Raw genomic sequence first — 16,246 nt, forward strand, 5'->3', positions numbered from 1 at the left:
AAAACGTTAGAAATATTTTCAGCGTCCCACACAGTGCTATACCTGCTAGAAAAAACATTCTGTAAAAGATTAATGTTTTTTTGGGGGGCTGGCACTTACCTATGGAACCTTTAGCAGCAATGGCAACAGCCTCTAATAGAACCTGAATAATACCTGCTCGAACTCGTGGAGAATCTTTTTTACAAGCATCAAGGTGTCCGAGAATCTCCTGGATTACGTGGTGAGAATACTGAGCCTAAGAGAAACAAAGTAGTGTAAAAATATATGAACAATTATATACATCCTGGAATTCATAAAAATGATAAATCATGTGACATTAAAACATCCAATTTAGGAGACTGGTACTTAAGTCATGGAACAATATATACAGCCATTAAAAACCATTCTTTTTAAGAATAATAAGGATAATGGGAAATACTCATGATATCCTGAGTGAAAAAAAGCAAGTTGTAAAATGTGTGCTGTGCTAAGTTGCTCAGTCATGTCTGACTCTTTGCAATCCCATGGACTGTCTGTGGGGATTCTCCAGGCAAGAATACTGGAATGGGTTGTCATGCCCTACTCCAGGGGATCTTCCCAACCCAGAGATCGAACCCAGGTCTCCCGCATTGGAGGCAGATTCTTTACCATCTGAGCCACCAGGGAAGCCCAGTTGTAAAATACTGTGTTAAATAAAATTCAATGTTTTTTTTAAAAAAGTATATAAGACTAGAATTATATATGTCTAAATGTTAACAGCAGTCATCTCTGAGAAGGAGATTTATAAGAAAATTTTTATTCTCATAATAAATATTATCCTGAATGTATCAGGATAGCCTTAAAAAATAGAAATTCCCATCCTGGTGGGTACTAACATGCAATTTTCGAAGAATGGACTTCTTATAGTGAACGTAAAGCTTCTTCTAAAGCAATGCTATGGACCAGAATAACTTCTTAAACACTTAATCAACAAATATTTATTGATTCCTTCAGTTTCTTCAACTTTAGCATTTACTCCTTGCAAAAAATAGTTTCATCTAGTAACTAAATCTGAATGAGGAGGGCAAATGAAGAAATACAAGGCTATGAAGACTAGGGGAAGAGCCTTAATTATGTCTACAGATTGCCAGATCAACGGCTCACCTACTAAACTAAAATTAAAAGATCTTAAAAGTTCTTATCAGAAGAAAAAAAACGTGTAGCTATGTGAAGTGATGGATCTTGAGAAAACTTACTATGAGAATCATTTTGCAACATATACATATACCAATCATGTTGTACACCTTAAACTTATATAACATATGTCAATTATTTTCAATAAACTGTGAAAATTAAAAAAAAAATTATCCTTCCACATATAAACCAGCTTTGTACTAGCTACCAAGTATTGAAAACTTATATTATGCTAGTCTATAATTAGTATTTTATTCAGACACAAAGTTTTAGAATAGGATGAACAGAATTCGGATCCTGACTTTCTTACCTGTGTGCCCCTGAGTGAGGTACCTGATCTCTCTAAAGGTCAGTTTTCTGATCTATAACATGGGGATAACAACATCTACTTCATGGAAAAGGAAATGGCAACCCAATCCAGTATTCTTGCCTGGAAAATTCCACGGACAGAAGAGGCTGGTGGGATACAGTCCATGTGGTCGCAAAGAACCGGACACAACTGAATGACTAACACTTTCACACTTCACGTTCACTTCATAAAATGAGGAGGATTAAATGAAATAAAGCACGTAAGGTTATTAGCACAGTCAGAGGCACAGCCAGCACTTGATAAATGTCAGCTTCTATTTTAGTATAAAAATGAAGCATTCAGTGCATGCGCTAAAATTTTCTTTTCAGAAACGAGGAAACTAAAGCTCAGAGAGGCTAAATAATCTGCCTAAGTTCTATGCAACCAGGAAACAGCCCATCTAGGCTGCAAATCCTGTTATGACCGGTACTAAAAGCTGTGCTGCTTCTTACAACCTTATCTCCTTTAAATTAATGATGACTTTTTAGGGTATTAAAAATGCAGATGTTTAAAAAAAGACCTAAAATTCCAACTGAATTAAGAGCTAGCTGGGTCTGTCCAAGTTCTTCTGTAGTAGATGACAGTGCCTCATCAAGGCTCTATGAAACCAGAGGAGTTAACACATTAATACACGCACCACCACACAGCAAACACCCTATAAACGTATCAGTCACATGCTGCTGTAATAATCAATTCTAATACTAGTTTATCAGTAAAACACAAGTACACAATAATGTATTAATAAATGCACAATAATGGTTATCATCATAAAATCACTGTTATTTTTATTAGATATCTTTTCATCTTGGCAAGTAAGAATATAAGTATAAATAAAAATAAATGAGACAAAGAACTAAATTAAGAATATGTCGTATCTCCTATAGTGTTTTCTATCTCTGAAGACATCCTTACTGACAGAGAACCAAAATTACTTATATAATATATAATCCTTATATATATACTTACATAATCCTTATATATACTTATATAATATATTCAACCCTTACCTGAATGGAATACATTATAATTTTAAAGCAGTGAACTGCAAACTCATTGGGATCCCATAGTTTGTGATGATCCAAATGCCTGTAATTAATAGTAAGAAAACTACTTTAAGATTTCCTTATTTTTATTATACTTTCTCCTCTAGAATCCTCAATAATATGCAAAGCTTAACAATCAAAAGAATATTATCTAAAAGAGAAGCTAAGTTTCCCTTTCAAGAACTATATTTATTTCCCTTTACTGGCAGATCCTTTCATAAAACAACAATAAAAGCTACTATATATGTGTGATTTTTAATACCTACATGAGCTGGTAAGAAAGAAAAGTCCCTCAGTCTAGACTGCACAAGAAGGTGGAATCTGAAGAAGTCAGTATACCCTGAAGCCAGCAGCTATCTTAGGTACATCTTCAGATTTCCAGTAGTTGACAGCTAGTGGTTTAATGGGATACACAGAAAACTGGAGACAAAGCTTAGGGTCCACCTGGGAAAGATGGCTATCGGATCAGAAATACATGCATCAATCCAAGACCATTAAAATCAATCCAAGACACCTTCAGTGAATGTGTGGAAATGTTTCATGTAGAAGCTGTCTGTGTTGGCCTTGACTCTGAGAGGAACCACAAAAAGTCAAAGTCTCTCTGGAAAGTCCTTCCCAGCACACAGAGAGTAGTTTGACAGAATTCATAAGTATCTGTGTGGTTGAAAAAAACTGAACCTAAGGTTGTAGTTCAAAGTGGTTCCTGGATAACACTGCACCCATGTCTTTAGCAGAAGCAAAATAAAGCCTTTTATGGACTATACATCATTAATCCAAGCCTCATATCCACAAGGAAAGTGACAATGAATATGGGCTCAAAATTCAAATTCCCAGAACACACAAGGTAAAAAGCCACTATAAATGTCAATGATCTCTCAAGTTTTTAAGGGACTAGAACAAGTTTTTTAGGACTTTTATTCATGACTATATTCTCCCTAAATGCCTAGTATCTTATTTGCAGAGGGCATTTAACATTTAAATAACTAATTAACTAGCCAATATGTAATTAACTATTTAACATTTAATTAGATTAATTAACTAACACATGATCAGGATGTAAGTCCATTAAGTTATACATAGAGAAAAATATAGCCCATTTTCAAGTTACTCAAGCAATCCATTATAGTTAACATGGTAACGTCTTCTACAACAGCTCTTTAGATTTTTAAGGCGATATAAACTACCTCTTAGTTAATAACAGGATTAAGATAAAAACTTGGAGAAGGGCATGGCAACCCACTCCAGGATTCTTGCCTGGAGAATCCCCATAGACAGAGGAGCCTGGTGGGCTACAGTCCATGGGGTAGGAAAGAGTCAGACACAACTGAACGACTAAGCACAAGCACAAGATAAAAACTAGAATTCTGATATTAAATCAGCAGGTCTAGACATTAATAAATCTGCCCTCAGTTATATCTGACATAATTTGATTAGTGTTTAGCAGCATTTTCATAAGCCCAGAGAATCTTTAAACAGTAAACATCATTTTTTGGTGGTGGTAGCAGTAAGGGCGAATCTCTTTGAAAATATAAAAACTCTCTGATTCTTAATTTGTGGTTTATAGATTCTTGTAACTTAAGATCAACTTTGCACCAAAATATTTTCCCTAAAACAAACAAACAAAAAAAGACTTCTGGATATTTCATTTAGACTACTTTATACATGTTATAAAGATGGAATTGGGAAGGGGAAAGAACAAGGCAAATGATTAAAAAAAAGACTAGCAAAAATATCCAGAAATAACACAGAATATTATATAGGTCTATATGTGACAATTGAGTTAGAGGCTTGACAAGAGCCTCCATGTCTATGTGGAGAAACTCAAAGCTTATAAACGTATTTTGCTTGGAGGGCAGCATATAAGTACCAACAAGATATTTAATATTCCTGTGATTGGTCACTTGGTATACAATAAAATTTACTCAGAGAAGAGAATGTAATCTAAGGCAGCCCAGTCACACAAAAAAGAAAGCAAAGAAAGAGAAGCCAAATATGAGGAAGTAACCAGAAATTAAACTTGGATTACTGTGATACTGAATGGTTTGCCTTGGAAACGAACAGAGGTCATTCTGTCGTTTTTGAGATTGCATCCAAGTACTGCATTTCGGACTCTTTTTTAGCCCCAACCAGTAACGCTGAAGAAGCTGAAGTTGAACGGTTCTATGAAGACCTACAAGACCTTTTAGAACTAACATCCAAAAAAGATGTCCTTTTCATTATAGGGGACTGGAATGCAAAAGTAGGAAGTCAAGAAACACCTGGAGTAACAGGCAAATTTGGCCTTGGAATACGGAATGAAGCAGGGCAAAGACTAATAGAGTTTTCCCAAGAGAATGCACTCTAGCAAACACCCTCTTCCAACAACACAAGAGAAGACTCTACACATGGACATCACCAGATGGTCAACACCAAAATCAGACTGATTATATTCTTTGCAGCCAAATGGAGAAGCTCTGTACAGTCAGCAAAAACCAGACCAGGAGCTGACTGTGGCTCAGATCATGAACTCCTTATTGCCAAATTTAGACTTAAATTGAAGAAAGTAGGGAAAACCACTAGACCATTCAGGTATGACCTAAATCAAATCCCTTATGATTATACAGTGGAAGTGAGAAATAGATTTAAGGGCCTAGATCTGATGGATAGAGTGTCTGATGAACTATGGAATGAGGTTCGTGACATTTGGAAAAGAAATGCAAAAAAGCAAAATGGCTGTCTGGGGAGGCCTTACAAATAGGTGTGAAAAGAAGAGAAGCAAAAAGCAAAGGAGAAAAGGAAAGACATAAGCATCTGAATGCAGAGTTCCAAAGAATAGCGAGAAGAGATAAGAAAGCCTTCCTCAGCGATCAATGCAAAGAAATAGAGGAAAACAACAGAATGGGAAAGACTAGAGATCTCTTCAAGAAAATCAGAGAAACCAAGGGAACATTTCATGCAAAGATGGGCTTGATGAAGGACAGAAAAGGTATGGACCTAACAGAAGCAGAAGATATCAAGAAGAGGTGGCAAGAATACACAGAAGAACTGTACAAAAAAGATCGTCACAACCCAGATAATCACAATGATGTGATCACTGACCTAGAGCCAGACATCCTGGAATGTGAAGTCAAGTGAGCCTTAGAAAGCATCACTACGAACAAAGCTAGTGGAGGTGATGGAATTCCAGTTGAGCTATTTCAAATCCTGAAAGATGATGCTGTGAAAGTGCTGCACTCAATATGCCAGCAAATTTGGAAAACTCAGCAGTGGCCACGGGACTGGAAAAGGTCAATTTTCATTCCAATCCCAAAGAAAGGCAATGCCAAAGAATGCTCAAACTACTGCACAATTTCACTCATCTCACATTCTAGTAAAGTAATGCTCAAAATTCTCCAAGCCAGGCTTCAGCAATATGTGAACCGTGAACTTCCTATGTTCAAGCTGGTTTTAGAAAAGGCAGAGGAACCAGAGATCAAATTGCCAACATCCGCTGGATCATGGAAAAAGCAAGAGAGTTCCAGAAGAACATCTATTTCTGCTTTATTGACTATGCCAAAGCCTTTGACTGTGTGGATCACAATAAACTGTGGGAAATTCTGAAAGAGATGGGAATACCAGACCACCTGACCTGCCTCTTGAGAAATCTGTATGCAGGTCAGGAAGCAACAGTTAGAACTGGACATGGAACAACAGACTGGTCCAAATAGGAAAAGGAGTATGTCAAGGCTATGTATTGTCACCCTGCTTATTTAACTTCTATGCAGTGTACATCATGAGAAACGCTGGAATGGAAGAAACACAAGCTGGACTCAAGATTGCCGGGAGAAATACCAATAACCTCAGATATGCAGATGACACCACCCTTATGGCAGAAAGTGAAGAGGAACTCAAAAGCCTCTTGATGAAAGTGAAAGTGGAGAGTGAAAAAGTTGGCTTAAAGCTCAACATTCAGAAAACGAAGATCATGGCATATGGTCCCATCACTTCATGGGAAATAGATGGGGAAACAGTGGAAACAGTGTCAGACTTTATTTTGGGGGGCTCCAAAATCACTGCAGATGGTGACTGCAGCCATGAAATTAAAAGATGCTTACTCCTTGGAAGGAAAGTTATGTCCAACCTAGATAGCATATTCAAAAGCAGAGACATTACTTTGCCAACAAAGGTCCATCTAGTCAAGGCTATGGTTTTTCCAATGGTCATGTATGGATGTGAGAGTTGGACTGTGAAGAAGGCTGAGCGCCGAAGAATTGATGCTTTTGAACTGTGGTGTTGGAGCTGACTCATTGGAACAGACTCTGATGCTGGGAGGGATTGGGGGCAGGAGGAGAAGGGGACGACGGAGGATGAGATGGCTGGATGGCATCACCGACTCTATGGACGTGAGTCTTAGTGAACTCCGGGAGTTTGTGATGGACAGGGAGGCCTGGCATGCTGCGATTCATGGGGTTGCAAAGAGTCGGACACGACTGAGCGACTAAACTGAACTGAATCAGAAATTAATAAAACAAGATACATCATACTTGGACACTCTACTTTAATATTTTAGTGGGCATATGCATTCCAAGTTGTGAGCAGAAATCCCAGTGAAACAATGCACATGATACCAAGAGCATGACTGCATTTCCTACTTAAGAGGGAAAAGTGGGGAAGTGGTTGAACCAGTGCTCAAAGGGACATTGTCTGACTCAATCCCGTACTTTTCCCATACCACTATACTGGCTCCATGAATAACTCTCTCATACAGGTAAGAGGATTTCAAAAAAACTCAAACAGAATGCATACAGCACAGTTAGATGCAACCAGGAAAACACCAAGGACTTACGCAAAAACTGGTCTCACAGCGTTATTCATATTCCCAAAGCTCGCCCGGCCCAGCAGTTCTCTGAAGCAGTTTTCAGCCAGCACAGCGGGATTCTCTTCTTTGTCTGCTGCTGAAGGAGAAGGAGGAGGGCCTATGCGACTGGGAAAAAAAGAGAAATGAAGACAAACAAACCAATGCAGGACTTTTTACACCAGTTCTAACAGTTAAACAGGAGAGATTTGACTTCTCGGAATTTCCAGCATGACATTTTCTTTTTACCTCAAAATAACTTTAGAGCTTAATTTTACTTCATGAAGTCAATACCTTGAGGCTGATCATATAATCTTTCAAAACGGGAGAACTAAATTCAGTTGTACTAACTTGTTTCTAACTAATAGAATATATTTTCCAAAGGCAAAATACTCAACAGTTGCTATTTTGTAAAGTTCCTACAACCTCTCTACATTTAGAGCACAGTCTCAGCAAGAAAAAGGTACCCAAAGATCACCCAGTTTAACTGTAAGAGAGCAAAAATAAAATCAAGTAGAAAATTATGACACAGTGTAAATGAAAGCTAACTAGAACACCTGTAAATCTCCTCAGTAGACACTATTTGTTCATATTTTAACACGTTATTTCATGTACAATAACAACAAAGAAAAGCGTATCTGTGGCACTGGGACAAAACCATGAGAAAATACAATTTCTTACAATTTGTCAACCAATTTAATTTAATCCTGTACCTCAAGAGCCATAATCATGGGGAATCAGTTCTCAACCAGCTAGGTACCTGCAGAAAAACTAACCTCAGCCACAATATCAAAACTAGGAAAGATCCAGAAGGTGCTAAAATATATCAAGTTTCACACTTTATGTTTCCAAAGCTGCAGACAATCATATTTAAGAAATCTAGTGTAAATATTTTCTGTAATTGCTATAAATTTCAATCAACATATTAAGTGCCTACAGAGCTACCAATTTCATCTTTTCACTTCTAGACCATGTTTACTTTGGCATTGTACACATAATCATCAAAACTACAAATAAAGTTAAACTTTTAGGACTACAGAATTAAATATCTTTTAAATTTGATTCAGATTTTCCCTCTTTAAACTACAAGAAAAGGGAGGTCAGGAAATAAGCCAAACTGGAAAACACTGCTTCTAAAACTTGGTTGTATAGTACCTCTGTGTAAGGCAACAGAAATCTGCCAGGAAAGCATGCTTATGGCATCTGAAAAAGGAGAATAAGTACAGAATCCTAAGTGCAACAGGCTACTGGTGTGTGGGGAGCGGAGGGGTCAGCATATGCCCCAAAACAATATTCCATGCCAAAATATCTTAGAATAAATATTTAAGAAATAGTCTAGTATTTATGTTGAAAAAGCATAGAGAGTGAATAGTAGCTGCTATTATTAGTAGTAGTAGTATTAACTCCCTATGAAAAAGCACCTTGGATCTCTAAATAATAGAAGTTCAGTTTATAATCTCTATTTCTTACACCTGCAGCTTAAATGGTACTAATTCCAATAGCAATCTAGACTGCCCATTAATAAGCAGCAAGTGATAAATTTATTCTAAAAGAAATAAAGCCTTAAGTGTCTGAGTAAGAATCTGTGGTCTACTCAGCCTAATGTGGTGACTAAAGATGGTAATTTTTTCAGAAAGGATATATATTTAAACTCACTCAAGTTTAGGAGACTACTATATACATAATACTAAAGATAAAACATTCTTATCCAAACAAGCAAGCACACATACACCATACAGAATAACACAGCCCCACCCTTCTGTCTTTATTCAATACCTGTCAGCCTCTTCTGTCTTTTGCATATTGAACAGCAGGGATGGAACAATTTTATCCATATGCTGAGGCTCCCAAATGGTAGCCCGAAGTTCATCATTTACTGTTTTACGAACCACACCTTGAATACCTCTGATTCCAGCGATTCGGATTCTATAAAAAAAGAAGAAAAAAAAATTCAGTCATGAAAAAAGTTATTTAAATAAGTTTGTTAGCTTAGTTAAGGGAATGGATGTTAAACAAATACTATTATCTCAAGTCAATAAAACAAAAATAACACTTAGTAAGTCTAAGAAATTAAAATCTCAAAAATCTAAGATGGACAGAGATACAGTAGTTCCAAAAGAAACTGACTTTTAATCTTTTTGTAATCAGCATTTAAAGTTAAAAAGGACTGTAAAATATAGGGTTAGTCTATGTGTCAGTTTTCAATAAAATAATCTAATCAAAAGAAATAGATTCTCCTATATTCTCTCACATAAAGCATACCAAAGTTTTCTCAGGTCAGTCTTCCAAGGCAATAGAAATAAAAACAAAGATAAACAAATGGGACCTAATCAAACTTGTAAGCTTTTGCACAGCAAAGAAAACCATAAATAAAACAAAAAGACAACCTACAGACTGGGAGGAAATATTTCCAAATGATTTAACTGACAAGGGCTTAATTCCCAAAATATACTAACAGCTTATACAACTCAATAATGAAAAAACAAACAACTCAATCAAAAGATGAGCAGACCTAAACTTTTTCTCCAAAGAAGACATACAGATGGTCGACAAGCACATGTCAAAATGCTCATCATCGCTAATTACTAGAGAAACGCAAATCAAAACTACGAAATCTCACCTCACACCAGCCAGAATGGCCATCGTTAAAAAGTACACAAATAACAAATGCTGGAGAGGGTGTGAAGGAAAGAGAAGCCTCCTAAAACTGTTGGTGAGAATGTAAATTGGTGTGGCAGCTACGAAAAACTCTATGGAGGCTCCTCAAAAAACTAAAAACAGGGTTGCCATATGATCCAGCAATCCTACTTCTAGAGAAAAATATAATTTGAAAAGATATGTGCACCCTGATGTTCACTGCAGCAGTATGTGCAATAGCCAAGCCATGGAAACAACCTGAATGCTGTTTAGGTGCTCACTGACAGATGAACAGACAAAAGAAGATGCGAGATAGATATATATATAAATATATAAAACACACACACATACACACAATGAAATGTTACTCAGCCATAAAGAAGAATGAAATAACAGTATTTGCGGCAACGTGGCTGGACCTAGAGATTATCATACTAAGTCAGTCAGAAAGAGAAAGACAAATACCATACATCACTTACAAGAGGAATCTAAAGTATGACATAAATCAGCTCATCTATGACACAGAAACAAACCCACAGATATGAAGAGCAGAACTGGTGACTGCCGAGAGGGGTTGGGCAGAATGGACTGTGAATCTGGGACTAGCAGATGCAAACTATTATCCACAGAGTGAATAAACAAGGTCCTACTATATAGCACAGGGAACTATACTCAATATCCTGTAATAAAACCATCACAGAAAAGAATATGAAACATTATATATGCGTAACTGGATCACTGTGCTATATTGCAGAAATTAACACAACACTGTAAATCAACTATACTTCAAAAACATTTAAAAAAGAATTAGATTTTTCTGAGAGGATGATAATAATTCAAACTAACAAGGATCAGATTCTCTCCCAGTTCTTGCCCAGAAGTCTCAGCAGCTGAGTGAGAACAGGATTTTACCATCCTTAACACCCTTAATGTGTACTCAGCCTGTCCCTCCATGGCTTCTCCCTGAGAACCTCCCCACTCCGAGTCCACCTAGATGGAAGACTAGGCTGGTTCCTACAGAGGGATGACAAATGTGAACTAACAAAATGGAATGCGGATGACCCATGCCATGTACACACTACACACCTGTGTGTCCTGACACACACACATTACAGTATGTAGACAGGTAACATTTTGAGAGGAAGCTGCCCTCTCTTCCCTTCTCAATTCAAAGGCCTCAAGTTCCTTCAGCTCTTCCTCATTCTTCTTTAAAAATAAAATCTAATCTATCGGTTCAAGGATGGGAAGAAAAGTAACCAGAAAACAGCATATAAAATCTGGGGAAGAACAAGCTTGCAAGCAGAGCTAAGCTGGTAGCCCATCTTCCCTGAAACACCTCACTCTGACCAAATGTGAGTGTTATTTACCCTCCTTTTTAGCTACTAGACTTTTCTGGTGGCTCAGATGGTAAAAGCGTCTGCCTACAATGCAGGAGACCCGGGTTTGATCCCTGGGTTGGGAAGATCCCCTGGAGAAGGAAATGGGAACCCACTCCAATATCCTTGCCTGGAAAACCCCATGGACAGATGAGCCTGGTAGGCTACAGTCCATGGGGTCGCAAAGAGTCGGATATGACTGAGTGACTTCACTTTCACTTAGCTACTACCTGAAATATTCACCATTAGAAGTTTACTCAGCTTATCCAGGACTGTTTCCAAAAGCTATAAAATAGGTTTAGAGACTGGATGATGAGGGCAAGTGGGTGACATTGCTTCACAAGCCCACGGGGAAATAACGCACGCCTACAGGAGTAGCGGGTGGAGAATGGGATGTGGCAGTAACATGACACTGAACAGGTGAGGAAATGAAAATGGAGACAAGATAAATTCTGTCTCGTACGAAGCTGGATCTGTTCATGCTGTTCTCTTAAAACAAAGTCTTGAGAGATTCTTCTGCAATCACAAAGGGATAAGCCTAACTTTACTACAAAGTCAAATATTTTATGAAAATCTTAAAGTCGCAGTCCCATTTCTTACTGGCCATGACCTCTAATTTTATTTGATAGTGTATTGCTAAAAATAAAGGGATTTCTAATAATAAAGCCATGAACATATTCCATGAAAAGTGAAAGAGAAAGTGTTAGTTGCTCAATTGTGTCCAATTCTTTGCGACCCCATGGACTATAGCCTGCCAGGCTCCTCTGACCATGGAATTCTCCAGGAAAGAATACTGGAGTGGGTACCCATTTCCTTTTCCAGAGGATTTTCTTGGCCCAGGGATTGAACCCAGGTCTCCTGCATTGCAGGAGTCTTCTTTACCATCTGAGCCACCAGGGAATGAGATACGAGAAGAAAATAAAGTTTGACTGGGGGTGGAACGGAGGTGTTGATATTTAATAAATAAAAGGTGGCCAGGGGAGGATTCTCATGATAAGATGACACCTGAGCAGAAATCTGAACAAAGTGAGGTAAGAAGCCATAAGATAAGTATCTGGGGAGTTGTTCTAGGCCAGGGGCCACTCAGTCCAAAGGCCCTGGGGAGAAGTGTCCCTGATGTTCTCATGCAAGCAAGGAGACCTACACAACGGATCAGCGTGGAAGGGGGAAGAAATGACAGGACGCCAGGATCTAACCTCAACGCGGGGAGCGTTACAGGGGCATCCTGGGCTACAGTGGAGACTGCATTTTATTCTGATCCCATTAGGAAACCACTCTCAATTTTGCTGCTTCAGTCAGTTCTAACAGCAATGAAAAGCTGCACTTTAGGAATAAAGCATACATTTCCCGTCTTCTTTGGCAATCATTACGTAAGATATAAACACAATATTCATCAATAAATTACTCCATGACTATAAATTATAAAACAATACATACTCTGTTCGTATTTCTGGATCACTATGATAGGAGTGACACATGGCACTGAAGCGAGATACAAAAAAGTCGTAACGTCTGTGATATGACGGTGTGTCTTCTTCAATATTTGCAAATTTGACAAACTAAAAAGAATAACAATAAAGTGTATTATCACCTTTTTCAAAGTGTAGAAAAAATACATTTATTTTCATTATTTGTTACATCGACAAGAAATATCCAAATAAAAAGCAAATGAAATATGAAATATCATAAATGTCACATATATACGAAAGGAATTTTTTAATAACAAACTTCACAAAACCAAGAATACAGCATTGTGAGTGTTAACTATAACTTTCTGACGCAGTTTCTTTGGAGCGAGTGAGTGCTTGCTTTGAAGCTCTTCTGCATTTCCCGGATGCTGGCAACGTTTTCATGATAACCGCAGTCAGGCCCAAAGCTTCAGGAGTTCTATTTCTTAAATCATAGGCAGGACATCTTGACAGCTGTTGTATAACACATGAATGAATATTTATACAAACAAGATGGGACAAGAAAAAGGGCCCTAAGCTGAAGAAAACATCACCAACACAGTAGAGAAAAAAAAGACTCAGATGGTAAAATTTATTCTACCTCTTTTTAAAAGATTAAAAAAAAAGAGAGAGAGAGAGAGATGCATATGTTTAGGAAATTTTAAATATCCTACATGAGTCACAAACCCAACCATATGATCCCTTAATATGCATCCTTTTTTTTTTATTTGCTTTCTCATTTATTTGGTGACTTATTGCTTCTAAAATAGCCTAAAGATGTCCTGGGAACAAAATGAAAGTAAGCATAAACTTGAAAAAATAAAATTATGACACTAAAAGTATTTTAAATTAATTCAGCCAGAGACAAGTCATCTGTTTTAAATAATTTCATATGACTCATATGATCTACAAAAAGGCCACAAATACCACACCTGGGGGTTCCATCCCTGGTCTGGGAAGATTCCACATGTGGCAGGGCAACTGAGTCTATGCACCCAACTACTGAGCCTGCGCACTCCAGAGCCTGTGCCCCGCAATGAGAAGCCCGCACAGCAAGTCCCCAGTTAAGGCAAGCAGAAAAAGCCCACATGCAACAACAAAAACCCAGCACAGCCAAAAAAAAAAAAAAAAAAGTACAAAGACTACTAATAAACACAAAAGTACTGAATCGGTCATGTTTGACTATTTTTTTAACATTCAATTTTCAATCTTTGACAACTTAGCACCCCAAAGAAATTAAAATCACACTTTCAGGAAATACTGTATAAATAATGTTGGTCAAGATAATATAGCATTTCACTTAATACAATTCACTCAAATCAAAAGTAGGTAACTGGAGATGTTTGTCTTTTTCTCAAATGACTCATTAAAGGAATTCTAATGGCATTGCTGACTTCAAGTAAAGAAACTTCTGGAGATTTACACTAAAAGTCCTTTGCCCCACAGCCATTAAAACATTTCCCCTAAATATACAGGATGGATGAATGACAAGGTCCTCCCGTACAGCAGTATAGGGAACTATATTCCGTATCCTGTGATAAACTGTAATGGAGAAGAAAGTGAGAAAAGCATACATTATGTACATATAACTGAGTCACTTTGCTATACAGTAGAAATTAACACAATGTTGTAAATCAATTATACTCCAATAAATTAAAAAACTATTTCTCCTAGACTTTCTTCAGCCAACTGTAAAGGAAGCAGGAGAAGCATAAGTGGCCACACTGACTGAAATGGAGCCTGTCACACCACCTAACTGTGTTTGGAAATATCTAATATTTCCCTCTGAAACTAACGGACAAAATCATATTAAGCGTTTTCACATGGGGATTTTATTTACATAATCTTGGCTAAAAAAAGGAAAATATTATATTACTACCAACAATAATAACCAACAGTGCCATATACACCATTGTAAGACCTTTATATTAACTCACATCACACGACAATCCTGTAAGACTGGTACTGTAATTATCCTCGCTTCACAGATGAAAAACTAAGGCAAGGAGTGGTTAAATAACTTGCCCAAGATACACAGCTAGAAAGTGCTGTAGGCATGATTCAGAGTAAGGCAGTCGAACCCTAGAAGCCACGTTGCCAGTCAGCACCCACAGTCCCTAACCATGAAACAGCTGTCTGCAAGCAACAGCAGGTAACAGATGACTCTGCTGTTGATAAGAATCTGGATGGGAACGTGTAGACTGGTTGAACGCCTGAAAGCTCCCTCAGAGATGAAGCTGGAACTGAGAGACTGAGGCTGAAGGTGATTACAATGAAACTAAAGACGAGGAGAAAGGCTATCACTGTATTGTATCTTCTTTATTAGATATGCCTTCCCCACCCCACACATGTTTAATAAACTACAGTTCTGGATTAAAGAAAATGAATGTTGTAGCAGAAACAGTTCAGAAGCAGTGTTAGAAGGCCGGGGGTGGGCGGGGGGAGGTTGAGAGGGGACATGGACCCCTTCCACTTAATGGCCAACTGAGTTTCTACCACTTCTTGTGATTCGCTAATGTCCCGGATTTCACACAGAGCAACAATAAAACCTTGAGACAAACTGTTCTAATCATCTACAACTGTACTGGTTGCCCAAATACCCTGACCGAGCGTGTGCCTTTACCAGATAAGGACACTCGAAGAAGACTTAATCCAAGTTACGGTAATTACTCTTAAAATTAGAACCATTTACTTACAGAATTTGTTCCAAGAACTTGAAGCTTTGGTTCCCCTGATTCCAGCAGTTTTGCTACCATATGCAGAAAGCTTTCTACAAACGGCTTGATGCTTTGAGAATGGCAGGCCATAAGAAGCTGGTCCAGTGCCTCCATAGCAATTAAAACATACCTAAACACAAGAGAAAAATAACATCAAAGCACCTCTAGCTCTCCAGATTCTCCTCAGTGCCCTCACAGGAATACTTAGAATAAATTTATTTAAATGCACAGAACAGAGAAAGGCAAATTTAGCAGCATCTGAGTGACTGCCTAATCCTCTCACGACACTAAGGATGTTGGGGTCATAAAATGACCCTCAGGTGGGAGGACGCAGAGACTAGACTGCACTCCTCCATTCTCTTCCCCTCAGCAAAACCTCTCCCAGAGCTGCTTCCATGTTAACTTCTGTGAATGTTTTTGTAAACACAAATATTCTCCATTTTCCAGATTTTTAACCCTATTTCTCTGCATCTGACCCAAGATAGTTATTATAAGAAATGAGCTTACATTTCTAACACAATCTATTTGTATTTGTAAATATGAGTATATAAAACAGTATCAGCAATATTGTAAGGAAAGGTATAAATTTTACCTTCCAATTCATCAGATTTTAAAGCTTGTACTAAAAGTTAAAATTTAGAATTTAGATAACTTTGCTTAACAAGTGACCATAAGAACTATTTGTATCAAGACTCCCATTTGTAGCAAATG

General features: G+C 37.7%; 1 protein-coding gene across 3 annotated transcripts in view; it reads right to left on the reverse strand.

Moving 5' to 3' along the window:
* Positions 1-16,246, reverse strand: part of EFR3A (EFR3 homolog A) — an 87,650-nt gene that overhangs the window by 35,976 nt on the left and 35,428 nt on the right. For all 3 annotated transcript variants that reach the window (XM_055545748.1, XM_055545746.1, XM_055545747.1), the window contains exons 4-9: positions 15,515-15,665; positions 12,808-12,929; positions 9,134-9,283; positions 7,349-7,486; positions 2,509-2,587; positions 100-235 (exon numbers count right to left, since the gene is read on the reverse strand). In XM_055545748.1, the coding sequence (XP_055401723.1) occupies positions 100-235; positions 2,509-2,587; positions 7,349-7,486; positions 9,134-9,283; positions 12,808-12,929; positions 15,515-15,665 (776 nt within the window). The remainder of the gene's footprint in view (positions 1-99; positions 236-2,508; positions 2,588-7,348; positions 7,487-9,133; positions 9,284-12,807; positions 12,930-15,514; positions 15,666-16,246) is intronic.

The sequence above is a fragment of the Bubalus kerabau genome, chromosome 14 (assembly GCF_029407905.1).
Source record: "Bubalus kerabau isolate K-KA32 ecotype Philippines breed swamp buffalo chromosome 14, PCC_UOA_SB_1v2, whole genome shotgun sequence".
Taxonomy (NCBI): Eukaryota; Metazoa; Chordata; class Mammalia; order Artiodactyla; family Bovidae; genus Bubalus; species Bubalus kerabau.